Consider the following 27976-nt stretch of genomic DNA (forward strand, 5'->3'; position numbering starts at 1 on the left):
TCGTATTATACTATACTAACGAACGCCCGCCCATAAACTTCCTTATTAATATGTATTGATTGATTATAATAAGTAAGTACCTACGTCCAACAGATACCTGTAAGGAGTACCTATAGATACCTGTAGGTATTATACTTACTATAATCAATGTTACCAAGACTGTGATGGACCTGCCAATGCATAGCTTTAAGCAATGTGTTAAAAAACATTTACTTAGTCGAGAGTACTACAACATTGATGAGTTCCTTAATGATAAAGATGCTTGGAGGCCGTTGGATCAGCTTCCACCTTCACACAGGAAGTAAAACTATAAGAAATGTAAACAGTAATTGTTATTAATTGTAAATTATAATACTGTATGACTTTTTCAAAAGAGCAACTGTTGAGTTTCTTGCCGGTATCTTCTCAGCAGAACCTGCCTTCCGAACCGGTGGTAGAATCTTTACAAATAGTCAACTGACGTGTCAAAAGTGCTTGTAAACTGAGGCTACTTGAAATAAATGATTTTTGATTTTGATTTTGATTTTACCTCTAGCCATGTTACATACTCATATCGATTCTGCAAACGCTAACTTTTTAAAACTAGTTAGTGTTTGTAGTTGTAGTGTTTTAGTTGTTTGTAGCTAGTTAGCGTTTGTATATATGTAAAATGGCTAGAGGCCACTAACACATACAGAGGCACAGAATATATATACAAGAGAGGTACATCCACATCTCTACATTGAACAACGTTCATTGACAACTATAGCGAAAGTGCATGAAGGTCGTCCGGGTGCATTGACTTGAAACAATACGTGCAGTAAGAATGCGGTTTTGTTGTTATTTATCCCCGAGTTAACCACCCTATTTTGGTGTTAAACGTCGATAAGTTCGTCTTTTTTACTGATTGTAAAAAATGCGTTAAGTTTTGCGTATTCTCCTTGAATTTAAAAACACAGAAACAAAGAATGTGTGGATCTGTCTGTACACATTACTGCCAGAACGAAAAGCCATAACCTTCTTCTGAAATTACTATAGGTAATATTGAATGATTTTAACTTCGCATTGCATTGCAACATTCATTCGCTTGCACGCATTTGACTGTAGAATGTTAATTAACCATTTGATCTACCAACAGACAAAATACAAACTCCAAATTAATCAAGACCTAAGATACGAACAACGAATATTTAGTAAAGAATAATAATTATGATATTTATATCATAAAATTAAAAATTGGATATTTAAATAAACATAAAAAATCTTCATATACCTAAACTTAACTATGACGTCACTCTATGTAATGGACTGCAAAAATTTAAACAAACATTCGGTTAGACTAGCAAAGGTTAACTCATGGTCAAGGTGAGTATACCCGGATGTTGCATTGTCATCACAAATCGTGCCGAAAACATATTCCTAATGTAACATATCAGACGTAATTATATTGACCACAGAACAGAAAACGCGTAAGCAATATAATAAAAAAGAAAGAACGAAAGAAAATAAATTTATTCAAATCTAAACGTTACAGACAGTTAGTATCAGACGAGAAAAGTGGCGTATCTAGGGCACGTGCTACGACACGAGAGATACGAGCTTCTACAGCTCATCTTGATGGGAAAGGTTGCTGGTAGAAGAGGCGTTGGTCCCAGGAAGAAGTCTTGGCTGAGAAACATCAGAGACTGGACCGGGATCGCGAGCGCTGCACAATTATTTCGCATCTCGAAGAATAGAGACGAGATCAAAAAACTGACTGCCAACCTTCGCTAGTCGGAGAGGCACCCTAAGAAGAAGAAGAAGAAGTATGCCAGTATGTGTGTCCATTACCCTTGAAAATAAAGGAGCGTAGGTACATAGATACATCACACGCCTTGATTTAATTATTACATTGATTTCATAATTTAAGAGAAATTGATTGAAACTATAATTTAAGAGAAATTGAATGAGGTGAGAAATGTAGAAGGCAACCGGCCACATGATAGATCTCCAATCCGCGATGATCTGATCGACATAAAAACACAGGTAGCCGCATCTACACCTTCAGCAAACCAAAGAAAATCAAGTTTAGAAATAGGTATCTACTTAGCCAGCACGTCAAATAGTGGAAAGTTGGCTAAGGGGTTAAGGATAAGGAGGTGGACTGCCCTTACAGTCGCTTTGAGAGGGCAAGCTCTTACGGTCCTTTCTCACGATAGTCCAGTTTTGTAGGACTGGCTTTTTACTGAGTGCCTAGGGGGAGTTTTCAATGTTTTGATACTGTGACCATCGCGTAAACGCAAACTGCGTTTCAATTTCTAAGGAATTGAAACAGCGCCATCTAGTGGCACTACTGCACAACTGTTTAAATTCCATATAAATTCGCGTTTACGTTTACGCGATTGTCACGGTATGAAAACATTGAAAACTTCCACTAGGCACTCTGTATTCTGCATAACTGGACGCTGTGTTCACATGGCAGTTCAGTTTGCTGGATCCAGTAAAAAGCTATCATTCCTTTGCTTAAAAAACAGTGTCCAGCAAAGAACCGCACGCAGCAAGCCGTGTGAACACTGCTATTTACTATCCTACCCAGCTCAGGCTTTGGGTACCAGGAGCTGATATAGGCACTTGAATCCAGATATGGAGAGCGACATCTGGAGCATGTTTTTTGTGTCCAACTGCGGAATCGACTGTCGTTTTATGACTTGAATCATTACGGGAACTATTATTTGATGACACAGTGGGTAGGGGGCCTGATTCCTGCATCCAAACTTGTGGAATCTGTTGCCACATGTACCCACCAGGGGCGAAGAGTTCCTGCAATCCGATTCCTTTAAAAATCCATACATATTCATAGGTGTACTGTTGGTATGAGAAACCAGAGTTTGTATCAATGTAAATTTCCTTTTACTACTTCCATCTATAAGTAAGTACTAAATAGGTACCTAAGTGTGTCATGTGTATTCGCTTACCTACCATGCAATTAGAATAGAAAACTAAAAACCTTAGTCAAGTCTTATAGCTTCATTAGTACAACGATAACTACCTATTCGAGGTTCGCCTCAGTACAATACACAAAAGAAGTGAGTGAGAGTGTAACCCCATTTTAAACATTCGCTACGTGGGTAGCATTTTTTGTAACTATTGGAAAGTTTCTACAATACCATATAACAAGAATTAAGATCCTTTTAAGAATCACTAGCAGACGCTCGTGACTTCGTCCGCGTAGAATTTTTCACAAATCCATGGATTCTTCCGGGATGATAAGTAGTCTATGTATTTCCATTCCAAATTACAGCCAAATCACTTTAGTAGCCGCAGCGGAAAGGAGGAAAAAAACATACACACTTACACATACACAAATTCGAGACAAAATGATTGTATCTTGATGTAATTCGGTAAAGGTTAAGTAAAGTGTAAGGGGGCGTTAATAGTGTTAAACCGACTTTCGGTTTCTTCGAAATAAAGATTGGAGCGTGACTGCGTGAGGCCGAAATTCGGTTTCGGTTTCGACTGTGAAGCTAGTTTTGATCGGACAGATAGGCGTTAGTTGTTTATGGGAAAAGAGATTGAGCTGATTCTTAGCAAATCTCTGAGCGGGCGAGAGAGGAACATTTCGAGGCTAGAAAAACTTGAAGTGCCTAATTTTTTCTTCGAATGATAAATTGTGTAAAATTAAAAACTTATAATTTTTATTTAAATGTAGAAAAAGTACTGTTAAAAAATATTTGTATAAATATGCCCTTCGATTGTTTAAATCCAATCTGATACAAATTCATCACTTTACTAAAATTTTAAAAAATGTGCGGCTATGGGTGCTTGACAGAAGTGATAACTCAAATCTGCCGCCGTATGCGTGAGAGAAAGGGAAGTCAGACAAAGTGGCGCCGTAACGAGTTACGTTACGAAGCGGCTTACTCTCCAATAAAAAGTTATCATTATCACTTTAAAAATCCTTCTGTGAGATAAAGAGGCCATGCTAAATCTTACTAACTCTCACCAGCGGAGAGTGGCGTCAAAAGTCGTTAAAAATGCATCACGTAAATTATGATTTGGTCGCTAACTATGGGCCTCTAGTCCCTACAGAAGACCTATGTCCTGCAGTGGACGTCCATCGGCTGTTATGATGATGATGATGATGATGAAATTATGACCAATCTAAGATGCGAATAGGATGTCCCTACATAATAATAATACAAGACCGCAATCACAACCTATTTTCGACGTTCCAAAGGACACATTACGTAACCGTTTAGATAGAATTGTTTTCAAGGGAGACTCAATCATCAGTACTAAATAGGTATTTACATTGCTCGCTGGACCATGGACAGTGGACCCAATAACTGCTACCGATTCATTTAATTGATGATTACATTGTAGTAGGCTAGGTCAATAACTTTGGCGCCTTTAAACAATGTTTTATTACTACGTACCTACGGACCCACCTACCGGCTACCGCGCAATCGTAATTTGAAAGGTCGTTGCCTTTAGCATTTCAGACTGCTGTCCCAGATGTCTAAGTTTTAATGTTAGATCATTGACTAGCCTGGCACCAGTTTTGATAATATGCGAAACATCTGTGAGAACTTTTAAATTACTGATACATTTGTTTATGTGTGACTAGATTCTCTGAATTAATCTGTCTCCCATTCTTCCAGCCTTTTTATAAAGCGCTGACAAAAAAAATACTGAAACACATCAAACTATACTGGCAATTTTCATCAAGATCTTTCAAATCTTTCTTGGACTATGAATGGATAGACCTAGACAGACATACCTACGCACAAAAAATATTAGAAATGGCACCCATAAAGTGAAGATCGATAGAACTTTGTTTAAGATTATAAGAAGAGACAGAGCTCTCTCTTTGACTCAATCCGTCTCTCCTCTCTTCTAGACCCTGGAATCAACTCTGACAAAAGAATTACACAATCACATCTAACTATTATAGCAATTTTCAACAAGATCTTTCAAGTCTATCCTTTTATAGACCGAAAGTGCATATGAAAGGGTAGACAGACGAAAAATAGTCACAAAAAAATATTACAATTTTCATCCATGAAGTGAAAATCGATAGAACTAGATCCTAAAAATGTAGATAGATGAGGATAAAAATTCCTATCCTAATACTAAATAAAAAGTTCTGTATTTACATCACAACAATCTATATTTCTATGCTAAGATTATAAGGAGATAAAATTTGTGGTGTTAAAGGGGTAATCTTTGGATCTATCGAACCGATTTCGAAAATTATTTTACAAAATAACGTTATTTGTGAGGGTCATAGGCTATATTTTGTTTCCCGTATTCTCACGGGAACGGAAACTACGCTGATGAAACCATAGGGCGTCGGCTTGTACAATTATGCATGTCTGTGAAATGTAGCGATGTCGATGACACAAAAACGTAAGTTTGTTTATCAAGAGAGGCCAGTTTGGATTAGCAATTAGATTTGATAAGCGATAACTCACACCCACTACATTTGATACAGACTATAGTGCCTTATCACAAGTGACAAGGCCTGATTACTCATGATAATAATTGCAATAAAGAGGAATATGATTTTAGCGCACTCATGTCATTTTATCACTCTATCATGATAAAGCTGTGCGAATTGAATATTGAACTCGTTTTATCTACTAAAGTAGGTATACCAGTATCTATAAGTACCTATCCAAACGATAGTATTTGACAAGCAATTTTTATCGTGTCTAACAATATCGTATCCTCACGTTTCAGTGACCTACAAATCTAGACCCCAATTGGAGACAATTTGGATAAGTGACAACCTGCCCGAATAAAATGAAATGAAAGTATACCAGTAGTTTGTCCCCTGTCTCGTATTGAACTAGATCTAGTCTGTCATAAATATGGGTATCAATTCTGCCTACAGAAACGATATTCTTAGAAATAGTCAAACTCGACGTTTCAAATCAATGAAAAAAAATAAATGATTTTTATCTATTAGACAAGAGTGGATAATATTAGTGGATAGCGGAGGGATAAAAGTCATATTTCCAGAAGAATGTTGAAATTGCAAGTGGAAGGACACAAAAGGAAAGGTAGGCCAAAGCAGAGAAGGTTGGATTGTGTGAAAGAGGAAATAATATATGTATAGGAAAGTCCACCTTGAAAATGAGTTAATGAGTAATAGAGGCTAATGGAGGAGATTGACAAATTTTGCCTTCTTAAGTGAAGGAAATTATGATGATGACTCTACGCCCTACAATGTCCTGATTAGACATAGGTTTTAAGCCTCATTTGCCTCTAATATCCCCACCAGCCACTCCCTGAAGATCGAAACTCGGAAATATTGCATGAGCTCAAAAATGCCGGTTGTACTTTCCTGACCAAGCTTAGCCATATGCTTAGATTACTTCGAAGCACCCACTGTCATTTGCCGATTTAGATTGCGCTTTATTTTAGATTTGAATCCACGTTACGATTGATTTTATTACTATATCGATCATTTCGACTGACGCATTACGATTGAAATGATTTTGTTTTGCTTTGGGATCTATAAATAATTTTCGTGACGTCTACCATAGGTAGCAAAAAAATTTCAAGATGCTTCAACTTATTGAATGAAGGAGCGGCTCACCGTTAATAATCTATTTTTATTGGCAAGGCCACATCTTTTCTCTTGTATAAATTTAATGTTTAAACTTTTAAACTCATAATGCTGCTCCAATGTGGTGTGACGAAGTAAAGAGATCAATGACACTCTAAAGATCCTGTCAGATGTAAGTAGATTAATGACCGCATTCTGTAAAGTTACAGCGATGTGACATCGTTGGGTTCCATGAAAGCATTGTTAGTGACATTTTATTTTTGGCATCCCTTTGAAATAAAGTTCAAATTCTAATGAAACTTATTATTTGCGAATTGCATCGACGAGTATAAAATAGCGGTATCACCCTGGGACCGACAGCATAACATGCCTTTCGAGGCACGAGGATATCCGTCGTTTCACGAACCCTGGATTGCTATTTATGATTTCTTGGAAGATAACCCCAATTTTCATAGACCCAAACATAGAACTGACAAACATTTTAACCAGTGGCTTAGCGTGCCTTGGACTCTGTATCAACATTATGGGGGGGCCAAATAAAGGGTAAAGATTACTGACCAAAGAAACAAAAATGTTCGCTTAAAATAAATGCGAGTGACTTAACCTATGAAGGATATTTCCAATTTTTGGGCTCACGCTTAACCTGGGAAAAAGAGACTACTTTATTTTACTTTTAACATTTCTGAAGTGAAAACTCTGCTTTTTTTCCAGGGAAGCACCCGATTAGGTGAGATTGCGGACTACATTTTTGCAAATTTTTACGTAAACAAAAACGTAAGGGCCCCTGTAGTCCGGGGACTCGTATCATTGATACGGCGGTAGCTACGCCCCTGATTTTAACCACTGAACCATAGCTGGTATGCGGTGTCTTGATAATCATAAGTCTCTGAATCTGATGATGTAGTGCTAACAATGCCCCGCACCCCCCACAGTTTTGTATGCATTTGAACTGGCATGAATTGACCTTTGGACTGTTTTATTACAAAACATATTTTTATAACTGAAGTCATTAAATTTAATACCTTTTACTCACGTCTTCCTAATGGCAGTTTCAACAATTATGAAGGATAATTTAAATAACTCAGGTACTTAGTTTTATAATGACACTGACAAGGTTTTCTTTATTAAACGAGTATTATCTAATTGTTTACACTTTGTTGTAAGTGTTTTGTAACTTGCATGACATTGATAGCTATAAGATGGCAGGGGCGTGCACTTCATAAATGCATTCAAGCAAGACATACTCTAAGAGATGTTTTTCTTAAAGCTTATCAAATGCAGATTTCCCCATTTCTGTTTATAATTAGCAACCCATATTCGGATCACTGTTGAGCACGAGTCTCCTCTCAGAATGACAGGGATTAGACTAATAGTCCACCACGGTGGCCCAATGCGGATTGGCAGACTTCATAAACGTATAGAAATTAAGAAAATTCTCAGGTACATATATGCAGATTTTTTCACGATGTTTTTCCTTCACCATCCGAGACTCATGATATTTAATGTCTTAAAATGCTTCAGTTTTACATAAGTTTTATGTAAAACTAAAAATTTGGAAGTGCATCCCCCGGATCGGATTCGAACTTAATTGAATCCCAATATTACATGCCCTGACCGAAACTCTTACACACGCCACTGCTAGATAGTTAAGCTGCAATTCAAATTAAGTTTTTGAAATTATTTATTCTTACATACCTATTCAGTAAGAAAACAAAATAATAATTGGTAAAATTAGAAATAAAAACCCCCGATAGTCATGCATCTCCATCATTATTATAATCAACCTATTTAGAGGGCCCGCAATATTATGGCCAGGCCTCCCTCCTTATGAGAGAGGGGATATAGAGCTTAGACCCACCATGCTACTGCAGTTGGTGGGCTCACAGTGATTATGTTACCTTTTTAATTTACTTCCAAAATGGAGAAGGTTCTACGTTCGACTGTATACATGTTTGTTTTTGATCTTATTCACAATCGCGTCATCTTTCAGACAAAAAAAAAAACATCTTAATAAGTACACTATTTTAGATGCTACGACTATACCGACTCTTCTTAGAAGAAGCTACCTTCCGAACCGGTGGTAGAGTCCTTACAAATATTCAAACTTGACGTTTCAAAAGTGCTTGTAAACTAATCTTAATGAAATGATTTTTGATTAATGACAAGATATTCAAGATATTTCTGTCAATTTTATTTAGAACTTAGATGAAAAGAATTTATATGAAAAGCACTTGAGATTAAATTAATAATAATTGTTAGTCCGCGTAACTAGTGGTAGATACTAAAGTTATTTTTTAATTAAAATTAATTTCAGTAGGTACTACCAATATAATTTAAAAAAAAAACTTCTAACATTTTTTTTTAATTTACAAATATAATCAGCCCTTGGTACTATTTTTTTTAGTATAGATAGGTAACTAAATATAATATTTTTTTATTGTTAATAAACTAAACTTACCACAGCTTCGTGATCCTTATAACTCTCTGAAAACTTCCACACGCGGTCCAAAAACCGCATTTTCGGTATCTCCACATCCCGGAGAGGCGATTTTATGATATAATCATCATTTTTCCTCGACGCGACACTGGTAGAAAGCTTCCTCAGCGATTTCAACTCTCTGATTTGTCGTAAACACAATTTTCGCGCCATGCTCGGAAAATTGCGCGCGTTTTCTAGCGTTTCACAAAAATAACTGAGGCAGGAGACAGGAGCGCCGGCGACGCGCTGTGGCGAAACTGCGGAAGAGTTTCGCAAACTGATACTATATCTGCAAAATAAAAGTCAATATCGCAGTTCGTTACGTGCGTATTTTAGGGTTCTGTAACATGAATCTGTTTGTATTTATTTGTTTGGCAACTAGGTGCTACAAATTAAAGTAGGTATTTCTTACACATCGTTCGTAAATCGTTAGATGGGCCCCGAAGCGTCGCGGAATTGTCATTGGTTTCGCAAATACTTACAAATGAAAAGTAACAACTTACCTACTCATTATTCGTGTTGCGGCTTGTGTTTTTACACTTCCAAAATTATCACGAAGGCATAATTATGGGACTAAACAAGAAAAAAACAGTAAAATATTTTTTTAAGTCACACAAATAATGGGAAATAAGTCAATTTTGTCACACTTATTTTTGCCGCTCTGGCAAATGTTTTAAATTGACATTGATTGTTATTCTGGCTACGGTAGTTTCATTCTTTAATACAGGGGCCCACAGGGGAAATTGCTTAGGGCATCAAGTTACCTTAATCCGGCACTGGTCGCAGCCATACAATGCTGCTCGCCCTGCCGCGATGTTGGCGATATGGCTCTGTCTATTTACGCACTTAGGGATGATGACAGTTTTTTAAACTATATATAAATTGAGAGTTTGCTAATAGTAATGGAATTTTTTAAAGTAACAGGATATCTGCGATCATTACTTTCGGAGCTACAGGGATTTAAAGGGTCAGATTTGCGGCGCTGCCGCGGATCTCTGAAAAACACTCCATACAAAATGGCACGAATTAGTGACGTCGTTGGCTCGCTGATTTGTATGGGCGTTCAAACAAAATACAAATATCTTTGTTATTTGTGCATTTATGCTAATAGTTCATATATTGAAACATGTCACGTTTAATATAAGGAAGCTAAAAATGTAAAAAAATATATCTAATTACGATAAAAAAATTTAGTAGATTTTAAAATTTTATAAGCTTATTTATTTTGCAACCATCCAGCCAATCTTTGTTTTGTTAATTAGTTAATATTGACCTTATTTATCCGAATGTCTCGTAAAAATCAATATATTCAAACCTAGTCATCATCCCCATTGCGACGCCCAAATGGTCCTTTGACCCGCACCCAAAACCGTCAAAATAGGGAGCGGTGGGCATGACGAGTAACGTGGCTACACGACATCCCTGCCTACTTCCGGAGAAATCGAACCTACGTCCTTCGAATCAAAGGCAGGGGTCATATCCACTGGGCTATCACGGCTGCCGTCACTGCTATTTGATTATTTATAATTGAATAATTGCATAGGAAACTTCTTCTCGAGTGTTACAAGATTGCAAATTCAATGGCTCGAGGTTGCAACACTTCAATTACAATTAAACTGTTTACTTGTCTCTATATATAGGTTACCTACATACCTACCTACCCACTTGTACATACATACATAACTTAAGCAACAGGTACTTTAAGGTACTTTATAGATCACGTAGTTCCAGTTTCCGTGAGAATACGGGGATAATATATAGTCTATGACACTCACAAATAACGTGGCTTTCTAATGGTCCTAAAAGAATTTTCAAAATCGGTTCTGTAGAAACAAAGATTACCAGGGGCCGATCCAGCAATTTTGCCGCTCCGCTTAGGGCAAAGATAAATTTTGCTGCCCTTTTACATACAATAAATTTTTATATTGTGTATTGTTGGGATAGTATGGTTTGTAAGCAATCATTTTTGTTCTTTACTCTTCATTAATTGGGCCTACCAACTAATTTTGCGGTGCCCCTCCAAGGCAAGGTACGCCGTTGCCTACAATAACACAAACTTTCGTCATCGTCGTCGTCATCAACCCATATTCGGCTCACTGCTGAGCTCGAGTCTCCTCTCAGAATGAGAAGGATAAGGCCAATAGTCCACCACGCTGGCCCAATGCGGATTGGCAGACTTCACACACGTAAAGAATTAAGATAATTCTCTGGTATGCAGGTTTCCTCACGATGTTTTCCTTCACCGATTGAGACACGTGATATTTAATTTTTTAAAATGCACACAACTGAAAAGTTGGAGGTGCATGCCCCGGACCGGATTAGAACCCACACCCTCCGGAATCGGAGGCAGAGGTCATATCCACTAGGCTATCACGGCTCTTTACCTCTTTATAATATTACCCAGTATATGTATATAAATATCCTACAGTTGAGACAAACGATTGAGACCTTCATATATCAGAACAAGGAGATTACCTTGGCAAAGCTTTTGAAGCAAGTTACTGCAAATTTAAATAATAGGTACTTGAATTTGCAGACTTGTTTAATAAGGTGAAATAAAAACTTAAAATAAACTGTATTATAAAATTTATTCTTTCTTATCTCATGTTCAACACACCATGTATTATGTATATAATTTATTAACATAGAGAATAAAATTAACGTATAAAAATCTGACTTTATAACAATTTGTAAATGTGATGTATATATTGCTTATTTTAATTAAATGTCATATATCCAGTTTATTATAAAAATCATAAAAAAATAAAAAAAAAACACAAAATGCTTTAAAGGTTAAACCTCAATTAAAACAAAACAAAAGCTCACTCCGTCAGATTCCTTGGTCAAGAATTAATGTTTACATTAATAGACTTATTTATCTAGCCCTGTGAATAAGTAGGTAGGTCAAATCTTATCTAAATTAGAAACACTTTATGACAATGATAATTTTATACTATAGATAGGTTACGACTCTACAAAATCACCGCAAAAAGTGATCCGAATTTAGCTACACCACTGAGCGTACACATGCACAATTTTGTCTTTAACTCCATTATATATTTATGTATATACTCATATAGTAATTCGACATTGTAGACGATATTTAAGTATTATTTGTTTAAATAATAATTTAATAAGCGATTAAATGAAATGAAGTCAATTTTCTAAATTTTTTGGTCAGCCTCAGTTTTGATGCGTTAGTGCCCTCTAGTATAAAATATCATTGCCTTATAGCCATAATAATATAACTATTGAGACAAAGTTTAATAGTTATTATCAACGCATCAATGGATTAAAATCAACGCTCAAGTAATTTTTCAGCACATGGTACCTACGAATAAATTTCACTTTTTATACAGATTTTAATATTTTGCAAAAAAAATCAATATTAACTTAAAAACCGTAAAGTTTCAGCTAACATATATTGCGTTTAGTAGGCCTTGTTGTTAGTTATCAGCCTGTAGAATATGTCTTACCTACTATTTTCGGGACACCTGTAGGTACGTATATCGTGGCACATACCCTACAATCGCTTCGAAAATTAGCAAATGTATGGGAATAACAATCGTCATCGATAAGTCACGTGATCAACTTAAAAATTGGATGTCATTCTGATTTTACTGAAATTGATATGAATAATAGATAAATCGATATGTAACATGGCTAGAGCGGCTAATATCTACCGGTCTAGTATATAAGATTGTGTATCTTCGGTGACTATGCAATAATATATTACCATGGAGACAGTCCTGATCATGAATTCAGTGGAAAATATTTCTTTAAATTATATACAGTATCGCAATTACATTTTATTTAAAAATATATCAAATATTAATAAAATTTGGTCCACATCTCCCATCCATTCCATTCCATTCCATTCTTAAACTATTATCATTATAAAAAAAAACAATTAAAATTTTGTAAAAAAAAAAACCTATATAAATATTTCAAAGCAAATTAACAAATAAAAAGGTCATTCACGTATATATCCTGGCGTGTAAACTAGTCTTTAGCAGCATTACCCCATAGTAAAATATCTTAAGACATAATGCTGTGAATAGTTGTGTAGTGCGTATAGTTAAACTTGTTTGCCGGGATCTATATATCATGGCAAAATACAGTTAATTGAATCCATGCAGCTGCCCCTAAAGAAGAGCGGTTGATCATTGGTAAACTAATTTAAGAATAACTAAATTTGAAATACCTGCCCAGGATCCCATAGAGGATCCTGGCTACGCCCAATTGCGTCCATGCATCATTCAAGCTTGACATTCATAAATTCAATCAATAGGGATGATGACAGTTTTATAAATTGTATATAAATTAAGAGAACGCTAATAGTAAAGCAATTTTGTAAAAGGAACAGGGTATCTGCGATCATTACAGGGATTTAAAGGGTCAGATTTGCGACGCTGCCGCGGATCCCTGAAAACGCCCCACACAAAATGGCACGAACTAATGACGTCGTAGGCAATGTAATGATCTTTAGATTTGTATGAGCGTACAAACAAAATAACTAATATCTTTGTTATTTGTGCGTTTATGTTTATAGTTCATATATTAAAAAGTAATTTAAGGTAATTTTCATCTAATTACGATAAAAGATTTTTAATAGATTTTGAAATTTTATAATCTCATTTATTTTGCAAATATCCAGACAATTTATATATAAATTAGTTAACAATTACCCTATTTACCCGAATGTATCATAAAAATCAATATATTCAAACCTAGTCATCATCCCCATTGTAATTTAAGCTTGGTGTGATAAATTTAAATTTAACACATTGTTCAATAGTTCCACTTCTACATAAATATTAGATAATATCATAAATAACACGTTAACACAATGTATTTTTTGTAATGGTTTTTTCTTCGTTTTTTATTTGTAAACGAAGAAAATTAAAGGTCGTGCTAATTTAAACGCGATTTAAACTTTGTACTATTTTTTACAATAATGACGTCTTTGCAAACAAAAACACACGGCAAATAGTGTCCCGTACATCGATCCCCTATTAAAAAGTGGATGCACAATTAGCGTATAAAAAACATCCCCACATAATCAGTGCCAAACACAACTTAATGGCACTCAATTCAAGTAGTCGCATTTGCATTATTCAACCTTAAACTCAATCCTTAAGGTTGAATTTGCTTTGGATTTGGGATTTTATTGAATATTAGACTATATTTAAAGGCCTTTAGGTATAATTTGCTTAACCCATAATTCTAAAACTGTCAAAGCAAAATTGGCCAGTTTTCAAGAGAAAATTTCTACATGATTGTGCGTCCTTTTAGTATAAGAGGTCAATGGTCCCATATGCATATTTTGTGTTCTGTTATATGGAAAGTCTTGTTTTTAATGTCAATTTGAAAAACTGAGAAACTTTTATGATATAAATAAATCTTGATCTTTATAATAAAAATAAAGATATATCTTGAATTAATTCACCACCGGCTCTATATTATCTGATTATAATATTTATTTTTAAAAAATCAGTTATTTTATTTAAAAAAAAAATTAAAAACGTGGGCCAAACGTCTCCTCGTCATATCCTGGCATAATTTTTGGTATATTCAAAAAGAAAATCACATACACATGAATTATTATAAAATTAAAAATTAATACTCCTAAATAACGATTAAGTAGAAAAATAGTAAATTCAAATATAAAAAATTCAATTAGTAATATTATTCTTACAAATTATTTAACCATCTATAATACTTATTTTACGTAATAATAATTCACAAAAATAAAAAATAGTAACAGTAATACTTTGATCACGGAGTATTTTTTTATACAAACAGAAATAAAAACTTGATAAACATTGTAAATTAAAACATTTGAAATAGCATTATAAAAAGTTTACCACATATTTTTTATTATATAAACTTGCATTCAACAATTGCTAGAAACACTTTGAAATTACATACGAAAATATTTCTCAATTACTACAAAAACAAACATAACAATACAATAAATGCTTATAACAATAATTTTATACAAATACAAAAAAAAATCCATAATAAAATATTAATATTGCGTCAGACTTATTTATAATATAAAATACTTAACTTAATTACAATAAGAAAAATATCATGAACATCTTAATTAGTGATAATTATTTTAAATTTCTTATCTGTAAGTGTAATCTTCAAATTGAATAAAAAAGCAATAATTGTGAAGTTTTGTTCCCATATTATAAATCCCAGTTAATATTTAGAAATAGTATATATTGGTAACTTTACAATTTTTCAGGTATCTAAAATACAGCACGATTGTCGCACCGACTGGCAACTGACAGTGCGTTTGTCGCGGTTACAGAACGTAGAAAACGCTAAAACGTGATCACTTTCTAAGCACTATAAGGCGAAACGTGTAAAATGTTAGAAATAGCCTGATTCACTTTATAAAATTAAGTTCAGCCTAATATAAAGTTTTAATATAAAAATAGAAAGAACTTTACAAACAGCGCGACTGTCGCAGCATGTTGCAACTGACATCGCAGTAGTCGCGTTCTAAATACTATGAATTGAAACATGTCAATTGTGACGGATAGTCTGTCATGCTTTTATGTTATAAATTTTAATATATATATATATATATATATAAAAATGTTGCAATGTGTATCAGAAATATGACTAAAAACTACAAAGATTAAAAAAACAGATGTATTACTCTCTTATTAAGAATAATTTTATTTTTAATACCTCAAGAAATATAGAATAGAAAACACTATTTTTTATAAGTTTTACAGAACAGTCTTATTATGTTTAGTCAAATTTAATTTTGATGTTTTTAACCAACTCTACATATAACTAATTATGGCATATTATTACATTTACTAACTAATTAGTGTTACGTATATAATAAAAAAAACCCTAAGAATATTTTTTTTTTAATTCTTAACAAGTTAGCCCTTGACTACAATCTCACCTGATGGTAAGTGATGATGCAATCTAAGATGGAAGCAGACTAACTTGTTAGGAGTAGGATGAAATCCACACTCCTTTCGGTTTCTAAACCACATTGTACCGGAACGCTAAATTGGCGGTACGTCTTTATCGGTAGGGGTAACTAGCCACGGCCGAAGCCTCCCACCAGCCAAAAATCATATTTACTCTATCTAGCAGTACTTTGCTTTCAAATCCTTTCGCAATATCTTACCCGATGGATTCTTAGGTATAGCGTCTACAAATTGAACAGCCTTAACCTTCTTGAAGGCTACCACTTTACTATTAACATATTCCAGTATTTCCTCGTTTTTAATGTTTTGTCCAGGCTGAGGTACTATGAAAGCTTTAGGGACCTCTCCGCTTATAGGGTCAGGGATCCCCAATACTGCACAGTCGAGGATTTTTGGATGTGTACGAAGTATCATTTCTAGTTCCGCCGGTGGTACTTGGAATCCTTTTACCTGTAAAATGGTTTTTTTTAGTCTAAAGCAAGCTACATACCTGCATTTTTAACTATAAAGTTGAACTGATTAGTTAAATTGTCCGTGTGTCGACAAAACTGAGAAAAACTTTACAATTATTTTGATTGAAATTTTGATTAGATAAAACTGTACAGTTAAAACTGAAGGTCTGTAGCCCTACTTAATAATAACAACCCATATTCACTCACTGCTGAGCACGAGTCTCCTCTGCACAACGCTGGCCCAATGCGGATTGGCAGATTTCACACACACATAGAGAATTAATAAAATTCTCAGGTATACAGGTATTCTTACGATGTTTTTCCTTCACCGTTTGAGTGATAATGACAATACATTATTGAAATTTTGAAAATTATGAAATTCGATTATTTTAAAACACCCTGTATTTTCAAACAGCAGGCTCGTCAGTCCCTTTTAGGTCATTCACTTTAGCCTAAAGTATGTCAAACTTCAATGACTTCATACTTACCTACGTAACAGAATTAAACAGGACGTTTATATTTTTTCATAAATTATTTCTTTTTACTAGTGTGTGAATAACCTTGAGGTAATTTTTAATAACGTTAAGGGGTTTCTTGTATTGGACTAATAAATGTCGGGGCGGCTTACAGGCGATGAAACTAGCACGGTGTACATATGTATGTAAGTCATGTACAATGTGTAATATAAAAAATTACCTTAATCAATTCTTTCAGTCTGTCTGTAACATATAAATAACTGTCTTTGTCATATTTGCCGATATCCCCAGTCTTGTACCAGCCGTCTTCGGTCAACACTTCCTTGGTCGCTGCTTCGTTCTTGTAATACTCTCTCATGATATTTGGGCCTCGGAACCAAATTTCCCCTTCCTGAAAAATATCAAATCAAATCATTGTTTATTTGTTTCACAGTTTCTTTACTAGCAGATTAAATTATTCTCCCTTTTATTACAGATTCATCTATACTTTACTAATACTAATATATAAAGCTGAAGAGTTTGTTTGTTTGTTTGTTTGATTGAACGCGCTAATCTCAGGGACTACTGGTCCGATTAGAAAAATTATTTCAGTGATATTATTATATCGAAGAAGGCTATAGGCTATATATTATCCCCGTAATCCTACGGGAACGTGAACCACGTGGGTGAAACCGCGCGGCGTCAGTTAGTCAATAATATACAGATGGATATATCGGTGAAGGAAAACATCGTGAGGAAACCTGCATACCAGAGAATTATCTTAATTCTCTGCGTATGTGAAGTCTGCCAATCCGCACTGGGCCAGCGTGGTGGACTATTGGCCTAACCCCTCTCATTCTGAGAGGAGACTCGAGCTCAGCAGTGAGCCGAATATGGGTTGATGACGTATACAGATGGAGCGCACGGAACACGACGGTGTCGTACCCGTCACAAATACGAAATTCAAAAAAGAATACATTCTCAAGTCAGAACGACACGAAGTGAATCTGTAATTTTCAATATTATTCAACAAAAATGGCGTCTCATGTATTTAAGTATTTTAAAAACTGTTCACGAAAAACTAAAGAAATAAGATGGAGTATTTTTTTATCGGTAATTATTGATTATTATATAAAATTACGTAATTGTTGTTTCATGTTAAATTTTGAAATACAAATTATGAACAAAAGTTTGTATATGCGGTTGTCGCGTGACGTTTGTTTTTTCATGGGTTGCACCGGCTTCACACGTTACTTGTAAAGACTCACTCTGGTTACTCCGTGCCTTTTATATAACTAGCCTATGCATCTCTGCTCTCTTAGCTTGATGGTAAGGATGATGCAATCTAAGATGGAAACAGGGTAACTTGTTAGGAGGAGGATGAAAATCAACACCCCTTCGGTTTCTATACATTCTCCTAACACAGTTCTTTTATTGGAAAGGGACGGGAATATAGAATCTGCCTTCCAAAATTATTTTTTTTAAGAATATTTGCCATATTTTTTAAAAATATTATGACCAATATAAAAAAAATATTTTTTTTAAAATATGACCAATATTTAAAAAAAATGGTTTGGAAGGCAGATTCTTCTGAGAAAAGCAGAGAACGAACAGTCAATAGATTTACCTCGTCAGGACCCAACGCTTTCTGTGTATTTAAATCGGCGATTTTCAATTCAGTACCGTTGAATATGTGACCCACGGAGGCATGGTTCGTGTCCTTGTTGTGACCCACAGATACTCCCCCGTTTGTCTCCGTCAGACCATACCCTTGGCGGAAGATCAGCTCTTTCTGGAATCATTCAATATTTTATAACACAAGCAATGATGCAAATTCGTTTTCAGAAAGTGTGTTTCCTTGCAAAAAGTTTATGCGCTTTGATAATTACAGCCTCTTCTTACTTTTACTCCTCGTCTACAGCTCGGGCCAGCAATATCACCTGGGCTGTAATTTTCAACTTACCGTACCGTACTTTAAACCGTATTATTACAAATTCCTACAGGTCGTTCGGTAATGTTCATTACCACACGGGTAAGCCGTGCTACAAAGATTTTGATTTGCATTACAATGTTCAATTGCATTGGCTACATAAATTCAGGGTTCCTCATAAGATACATCTAGGAGGCCACGCGAATACAAAATCGAGGAGACCATGCCCAACATGAATTATGTATATATTTTTGATATATTTAGCAAATTTTGCAAATAAATGTTGTTTATTTTATCATCGTCCATGGCACGTAATTAGCAATTGTAGCACTCGTACTGTCTATTGTGCAATTCTGCTTCACATCATTGCACAAAAATCACTCGTGCTACAATGATCCTCATTACGTGACAGTGGCATAAATAACTATTTTCAAATTCATTGTAATAACTCCCTTTTTATGGACACAATGTAATAGATTGACTATACTTACCTTTTTATCGAGAATGGCAGCAGCATCGCTCTTAGAAACAGGTGCGGCGCCGCAAACGATATCCAGTACGGACTCGAAGTGCTTCGGTGTTACCGCTGGATGTTTGCCAAGAAACACCGCTATAATAGAGGTAAAACAATCGATCTCATATTAAAAAGTGGATGCACAATCAGCGACCAAAAAACGTCCCCACTCAATGAGCGCCAAACACAACTTCTTGGCACTCAACTCAAGTAGTCGCATTTACAAATTCAACCTCAAACTAAATCCTTAATATTGAATTTGCTCTGAATTTGGGATTTTATTGAATATTGGACTATATTAATTAAAGGCCTTTACAATACACTTTACAGTTAATAATTTCTTGCTAGCTTTCCTACTATGTTAAACGCGTATTCGCCGTTTAAATCATTATGCTAATGAAGCCTTGAGATTAAAAAAACCAGACTTTAGGACTTAGGAACGCAACCAAAGTCCTAAGGTCGGGTTCTAAGGTCATTCAGACGACTTGCTTTTCTATCACAAATGATATAATGATTTAGTGCCACAAATAGTTTAAAGCTGCATGATTTTGAATTTATTTTCAATTAACATTTTTCTTACTCCTTAAAATTTCTTACCTAAGAAAAGATGGTTATAATAAAGATTAAGTAGAATAACAAAATACTGTATCTGAAGATACGGTGTAATGTCACAACACTATATATGTATACTTATATGTAAAATATATATATATATATATATATATAATTGCAATCTAATATGGTAGCGGGCTAATAATAAATATTAGCTAGAATAACAAAATACTGTATCTGTTAGGTACTACAAAATACTGTATCTGAAGATACGGTGTAATGTCATAACACTATAGAGAATTGCAATCGAATACGGTAGCGGGCTAATAATAAAGATTAGGTAGAATAACAAAATACTGTATCTGTTTGGTACTACAAAATACTGTATCTGAAGATACGGTGGAATGTTATAACACGGTAGAATTGCAATCTAATACGGTAGCGGGCTAATAATAAAGATTAGGTAGTATAACAAAATACTGTATCTGAAGATACGGTGTAATGTTATAACACGGTATAATTGCAATCTATTATGGTAGCGGGCTAATAATAAAGATTACAATAACAAATTATAATCTTTACTTGATATTGCATTATCGTACCGTCTCAAAAATAACATAATAAATAACCTTAAGCTATTAATCATCAGGGTTTACTAGTCACTTAGTGCACTAAGTAACAATTTTTAATTTATTACAACGTGAATCAACATTCCTAATGAGGTATAAACCTTATTTTTATATGTACTTGATTGAGGTGTTCTTAATTGGGCCAGATTTAGCGAGTGGGAGACTTCGGCCGTGGCTAGGTATCACCCTAACGGCAAAGACATACCGCCAAATGATTTAGCGTTCCGGTACAATTTCCTGTAGAAACCGAAAGGGGTGTGGATTTTTATCCTCTTCCTAGCAAGTAAGTACTCCTACCCTAACCCTTCCCTACCCCTCCACTACTAGTACTAATACACCTACCTACCGCAACCCCGCTACCACTCATTGGCTAGTACAGTTACGCAAGCAACCAATAAGGTATCGACGACGAACATAAACTTTAGCCGCATATAATAAGATCATTTATATCTATATTAATATTATGAAGCGGAAGAGTTTGTTTGATTGAACGCGCTAATCTCAAGAACTTGCTAATGATTCCGATTTGAAAAATTCTTTCAGTGTTATATAGCCCATTTATCGAGGAAGGCTATAGGCTATTATTCCAGTATTCCTACGGGAACGAGAACCACGCGGGTGAAACCGCGCGACGTCAGCTAGTAAGACCATAAAAAACTTACCAATTGGTGGTACTATATACAGGTGGTTCGCTCTATATTTCACTAGGACTTCTAGAAACAGTTCCGGCTTGAAGACAGGCATCGTCACTAACTTGGCTCCCCTCCCCATGAGGTTTACCATGAGCAAATTGAAACCAAATATGTGGAAGAATGGCAACACTGCTGGCAACACTGATTGGTGAGTAGCTGCAGAAAATATTAATATAATAATTAGAAATACGGACAATTCTAGAATTATTATTGAAACGATATTATCGAATCTATTTTATAATTGAAATTTGTAAAGATATTATTAATTTTATTTGAACGCCCATTTGACGACGTCATTCTTTTATAAACGTTATTATAAAGCATTTTTTAGCAATGCGTCGCAGAGCACCAAAAATTACCCTTTCCATCCCTGTAGCTCCGTAAGTAATGATCGCAGAAAGTAATGACCCTATTACTTCTACAAAATTGCTTTACTTATAGCATACTCATAATGTGTAATACACCGTGATGTTTCCTTCGTCTTAAACCAAAATCCCTGATAATGTACCCAATATATATTATTCATTAATGTAATTACAAAAAACAAAGTACAATTCAAGGAGTTACAATAATTGTAACAAACTTTCAAAAATCGATTATTTTAAAGTACCCTGTATTTTCAAACACAGGTTGTGTTTGAAAATTTGAGGTCATTCACTTTAGCCTGAAGTTCAATAACTTCATACTTACGAAACATAATTAAACAGGATATTCATAAATAAACTTTTTTTTCGCTAGCGTGTGAATCTCTTGAGGTCATTTTTAATATTGTTAAGGGGTTTCTTGTATTGGACTCATAAATGTCAGTTCGGCTAACAGACGGTGAAACTAGCACGGTGTATGTTATACACCGTACCTATACGAGTAGAATTTAAAAAACGGTCATCATCACTAATGAGAAAAAAAAACTCATAAGATCAAAAGTAATCTCCATTTTTAATTGCGTTTAGAATTGAAATAATAATGTAAGTAACATTAGAGGTCGGATTGTCCTACTTCCTTAAAGTGTACTTTTTTGGAAACAACTAAACAATGCTTACCAGAAGCTTCCTCAACTGCAATGATCTTCGGATCAAAGATCATTTTATTCATAGAATTGACGCTTTTGTGTGTCAACACCACACCTTTAGGAAATCCAGTAGTGCCACTGGAGAAAGGCAATATCGCCACATCATTTTTGGTCCGTTTCACCTCTTTCAAACAACTAGTGTCGATAGCCCAATCTTCGGCGAATTCCGCAAACTTTATGGTCCCTTCAGGAAGAGAGTCGTTGTCTATGAGTATTACTGGTATGTTTGACTTTAACTCGTTTAGAGCTTTCGCTATATTCGGGTATGAAAGCTTTGATGTCACTATCGCCTTGCATTCAATTAGTTCCAGTTGGACTTTTAGTTCATCTGAGAAAAAAAATATCAATCAGTAATACTTTTTAGACAAAGCATCTTAATAAACCCTGCGTTTTACTTTATTACAACAAAAACCCGTGCGTTTTTCATTGCCATAAAGTGCGTAATGAGATATAATATTGAAATTGGAGAAATAAGAGCAAGTGCAGATCAGCAGATCTATACTAATATTATAAAGCTGAAGAGTTTGTTTGTTTACTTAAACGCGCTAATTTTAGGAACTACTGGTCTGATTTTAAGAATTATTTCACTGTTAGATAGCCCATTTATCGAGGAAGGCTATATATTATCGCCGTATTCTTACGGGAACGAAAACCACGAGGGTGAAACCGCGCGGCGGCTAATCTTCGATTAGTGCGTGTTGCCAGTGATGACCTACGGGTCCGAGACTAGTAAATAAATAAACTTACCAGCTGTATAAGCAGGATTCATCATGCTAGCTATACATCCAGCTTCTAACACACCAAACGCTACGCAAGGGTATTCCGGTACATTTGGTAGTATAATGGCCACTTTGTCATCGTTGCGCAGTTTGAGCTTCGTGCGAAGGGACGCAGCGAAAATTGCCGACATCCGATGGGTTTGCGCATATGTATAACCATGTCCAGTTGCTGCGCAGACCTGATGAAAAGAACATATCCATTGGTTACTAGACTAGTGCCTGTCTTGATGAGTACTAATGATTTAAAACTTATTTCGTAGTTGTTCATTATGAATAGGTATTATTTAAACCACGACAAAACGACGAGATTTTTTTTAATATCGACATTAAAAATCTCGTCGTTTTATCGTGGTATGTACCCGTTTCAATAATATCCCAACAAACTAATTAGAAATGAAGGTAGAAAACGCATGTCATTTCATAACTCATTTGTTTTAAATTATGTATTGTTATACTAGTGTTACTATACTAGTGTTACTGTACTAGTGTTACTGTACTAGTGTTACTATACTAGTGTTACTATACTAGTGTTACTATACTAGAGTTACTATACTAGTAATACTATATTAGTAATACTATACTAGTGTTACTATACTAGTGTTACTATACTAGTGTTACTATACTAGAGTTACTATACTAGTAATACTATACTAGTAATACTATACTAGTGTTACTATACTAGTGTTACTATACTAGTGTTACTATACTAGAGTTACTATACTAGTAATACTATACTAGTGTTACTATACTAGTGTTACTATACTAGTGTTACTATTCTAGTGATACTATACCACAACCTTTCTTAATGAGTACTGTTTAGTGTTTACCAACAAAGAAATTAGAAATGAAGGTAGAAAACGCATGTCATTTCATAACTTATTTATTTTAAATTATGTATGGTTTGTTTATAAAATGTCAAATAAAATATATTAACTATATCTAATTGTTCTGAGCTTATTAATCAGATTTATTTTCATTAATTTAGGAAAAAGTTAATTATAATTATTATTAGGTGTGAAATGACTAGTGATTTATACCCTCATTTTTAATTTGTTTGTTGGTAAACAGTATTCATCAAGAAAGGCTGTAATATAGTGAGCCGTGATAGCCGAATATCGGTGTTAATGATGATGGTGATGATGAAGATGACTATACTAGTAGTAGTCTATTCGCTTAACTCTAATTCTCAGAGGAGACTCGTGCTCAACAGTGAGACGAATATGTATTCTTAATGTGACTAATCCTAAAAACCTTATTGTAAAGCCAAACTCGATGTGGAATGTTTATCAACAAACAAATTAAATTGAAGATATCGCTATCGTAATCACTAGTCATTTTACACCTATTAATATATTTTCAATTACCTGGTTTCTAAATTAAACTAAATATTGGTTAATATAATCTAATTTTTAATACGCTTTTTTTTATTTAATTTTATTTAGCTTAATAAGGCTTAAATAGTTTTTTTTTTTATTATTTACAAGTTAGCCCTTGATTACAATCTCACCTGATAGTAAGTAATGATACAATCTAAGATGGAAGCGGGCTAACTTGTTAGGAGGAGTATGAAAATCCACACCCTTTTCGGTTTCTACGCGACATCGTACTGGAACGCTAAATCGCTTGGCGGTACGTCTTGTCGGTAGAGTGGTAACTAGCCACGGCCGAAGCCTCCCACCAGCCAAGCTTAGAACAATTAGATATATTGATATACATTTGTAGATATTTATAAAGCTATTTATCAACATAATTCTTAATTAATAACTTCATTTAAGTAACTGCTTTGTATTGTAAATACAGTTGTAAAAAAGCGATAAACATTATTTATATCAGCAAAGGTGCAATCTCCTCACAACAAACAAATTTAAACAGCAATGAAATATAGGCTCTACTACTTGGAGTTTAGACTTAATATCCAACAACTTACATTAAATTTATGAATTTCCTTATCATCATTAAAACACAATGTAAATATAACAGATACATTTATGTACAATTATTTTGCAAATGTATGTATAGTACTGGTCTACTTGAATAAAAATATATTGAATTGAATAGCCTATGTTACTCCCTGATAATAAATATAGCTTTCTATATATTTGGCTTGACTATTTTAATGGCATACTACACAGCCAGGACTCTCTCGTAGAAGGGGATATGGTACTTAAACCCACCAAGCTGCTTCAATGTGGGTTGATGGAATTAGGGTGATCTTTCCTTAATCACTGGAACCAATAGCTCTCAGAATAGTACATGCAGTAGCACAGGTAACAGGTATATTAGTAATTTGACATTGCCAACATTCCAACTCCGGGCTGAGAATTCCACAAAACTTCTTGGAAGAAAGAAAAGAACAGTATCTCTTATTCTGACCCAGGACCTCTTGATCTGAAGCCACTTAGACTGAGCACTGGACCAACAAACAATGCTGTTACAAGTTATTGCTAATTAACAAGTTCATCATCATATCAGCTGATGGACATCTACTGCAAGACATAGGCCTTTTGTAGGGACTTCCAAATGTCACAATATTGAGACACCTGCATTCAGCAAATCCCTGCGACTCTCTTGATGACGTCCGTCCACCTGGTGTGGTCGACCAACACTTCGTTTACTAGTGCCGGGTCGCCATTCCAGCACTTTGGGGCTCCAACGTTCATTGGATCTTCAAACAGTGCCCCGCCCATTGCCACTTCGGCTTCGCAACTTGTTGAGCTATGTTGGTGACTTTGGTTCTTCTATGGTTCTCCCAATTTCGGATTCGATCACGCAGAGATATTTCTAACATAGCTTGTACCATTGCCCGCTGTGTGACTCTGAGCCTCCTTATGAAGCCCATAGTTAGCGACCAAGTCTCTGAACCATACGTCATCACTGGTAACATACACTTTTTAATTTACAATTAACAATTTACTTACAGTTAATGTTTTATCAGGCCACCTGTCTAAATTTTGCCATGCAAAGTCATTGACTGTGATATGGTTTGGCCCCTCAATTTGTTTATATATAGACTTTTGTATATTAGCTTCAGTGCTATTCTGCCGTGACGCTGGCAATGATTGCTTAGTTTTATTGAGTGCTGCATACAATGTACGACGGACAATGCTTGACATTATTAAGCTGAAAAAAAAAATTAAATTCCATTTAATACATACTTTAAGTATTATCTCTATCTATACTATCTACATACTTGTAAATATCAAGTAATTTATCTATACATATTCAACATGAAAGTAATCAAAATTTGTGGCATTTGATCTTGATCACACTTGAAGGTCTATGTAATCCAACAATTAGTTGAAACATGTTCCTTCACTACTTTAAAACATTAAAAACATTTATATTGTAAGACTAGAAAGTCCTACAATGAAATTACAGGGGGTTGAAATGGCTTTGAGAAAAGGATGATACAGCTGTGCCATTTTATTTTACCCAGTGGGGGCACAGCCTAGTCCCCTGAACATAGATTTCTTCATCATCACATCCATACTATAAATCATACAAAGTAATGTGGTAACTTCACTCCATTGGCTTGTACAGTTACACAAGCAACCAATAAGTTATCAGCAACATACAGACACGTAACCCACATATAAATTATAATACAGACAGATAGAATAATAATACAGATTGTATACACTATAAGACAAATAAATTTATAGTGTGGAAATGTTCATAACTTTATTTGCTTTAAAATTTTAAGCATGTCTCATTAGAAAGGCACTGGTTCAAAGTGTTTTTCAGATAGCATGCGTATGATAGCATGGCTCAGTTTTGTAATGTTTGGAAGTCCCTACAAAAGGTATATGTCCTGCAGTGGACGTCCATCAGTTAACATGATGATGGATATGGTGGCAGTTGCCTTATGACATTCATAATACATACTATTATCATAAATTGCGGCAAACTTTCAAGAGTGAAACGAACTGGCACCATACTCTTGCTATCTGAAAAACAATTTAATATAGGTTCCACATAGACCCGGTTAGGTCCAAGCTTTGAGGATAGTTTGAAACGTGTCTGACAGGATAAGCTTTGTGCCATTTGTCAGTGTTTATTGGAAAATTGATATTTTTAATAGACAAGATATTTTTTGCTACAAATTGATTTATTATGTACATTACTTATTTGCATTATTATTGTTTTATACAATGTACAAGTTCTTGTTATAAATTAAAATAACTTTTTTTTTAATATTGCTCAATTGTGTAGGACTAGGTTAAATAAAATCTATTTAAGTACAATACAATTATTATAGCCAGACATAGGTAAATTTGCAAAATTTTATACCTACAGTATAATTTTGTAAAAAATTTCCTGTAGATACAAATACCTTAAATACCTAAGTAAATTGTTAATAATGGCTAATAATTTAAACCTTAGAATGTAATAGAATATTAAGGTTCCAGTTCTAAAAACCTTTAGCCAGAAATTGTAATTAAAAAAAAACAAACTAACATTTATAAACAAGAACTTACCTTTCAAGTCAACTGTTCGATATTCAAACAACATCAACAACAGTGGGTAATAAACACGTAATATCTCGGCAATCTTTAAACTGATGGACTAGACTTTGGACTCAATACAAAACCGGAATAATTTAAAAACTAGAACAGAACAGTCACTAAACAAAACAGCTAAGATAATATGAGTAAAGTTGTATTTCTTGTTTTCATATAATTTATTCTACAAAAGATAAACGCGATAATTTGCTACTTATCATTTTTTACTGATTAAAATCATGGGTATAATACAATTTTAGCGAAAAAAACGGTGTAGAAACAATGAAAAGAAAATGTAAACAACGCACAGGTGTTTTGATTTTGAATCACTTTTGAATGAGTGACGTAAGTAAGTGTAGACGTTCACGTTGACAATTTAATGTAACTTTTTGACATAAGAAATCACTATGCATAATGTCTACGTTC

General features: G+C 34.6%; 2 protein-coding genes across 2 annotated transcripts in view; both read right to left on the reverse strand.

Annotated features, from left to right (window-relative positions):
- Positions 1–9280, reverse strand: part of LOC112050456 (uncharacterized) — a 33594-nt gene extending 24314 nt beyond the window's left edge. The window contains exon 1 of the mRNA XM_024088724.2: positions 8991–9280. Within this exon, the coding sequence (XP_023944492.2) occupies positions 8991–9182 (192 nt within the window). The 5' untranslated portion in view covers positions 9183–9280. The remainder of the gene's footprint in view (positions 1–8990) is intronic.
- A 2300-nt stretch (positions 9281–11580) lies between these two features.
- On the reverse strand, positions 11581–27957 carry LOC112048455 (uncharacterized). The gene is made up of 9 exons (XM_052886156.1): positions 27527–27957; positions 25967–26168; positions 23017–23227; positions 22241–22597; positions 21171–21356; positions 19305–19423; positions 18511–18675; positions 17125–17295; positions 11581–16426 (listed from the first exon to the last, which is right to left on the reverse strand). The coding sequence occupies exons 2-9, from the start codon at positions 26159–26161 to the stop codon at positions 16136–16138; spliced, it is 1695 nt and encodes a 564-aa protein (XP_052742116.1). The 5' UTR covers positions 26162–26168; positions 27527–27957; the 3' UTR covers positions 11581–16135.
- Between the last annotated feature and the right edge of the window lie 19 nt (positions 27958–27976).

The sequence above is a fragment of the Bicyclus anynana genome, chromosome 16 (genome assembly GCF_947172395.1).
Source record: "Bicyclus anynana chromosome 16, ilBicAnyn1.1, whole genome shotgun sequence".
NCBI classification, from domain to species: Eukaryota; Metazoa; Arthropoda; class Insecta; order Lepidoptera; family Nymphalidae; genus Bicyclus; species Bicyclus anynana.

Excerpts from the sequence above, each read along its gene's own strand:
- LOC112048455 (XM_052886156.1), bottom strand. The coding sequence starts at position 26,161 with ATGTCAAGCATTGTCCGTCGTACATTGTATGCAGCACTCAATAAAACT. Across the intron at positions 17,296-18,510 it reads AAGCGTTGGGTCCTGACGAG|GAAGGGGAAATTTGGTTCCG; the intron begins GTAAATCTATTG and ends GATATTTTTCAG. Across the intron at positions 16,427-17,124 it reads GACTGAAAGAATTGATTAAG|GTAAAAGGATTCCAAGTACC; the intron begins GTAATTTTTTAT and ends ACCATTTTACAG.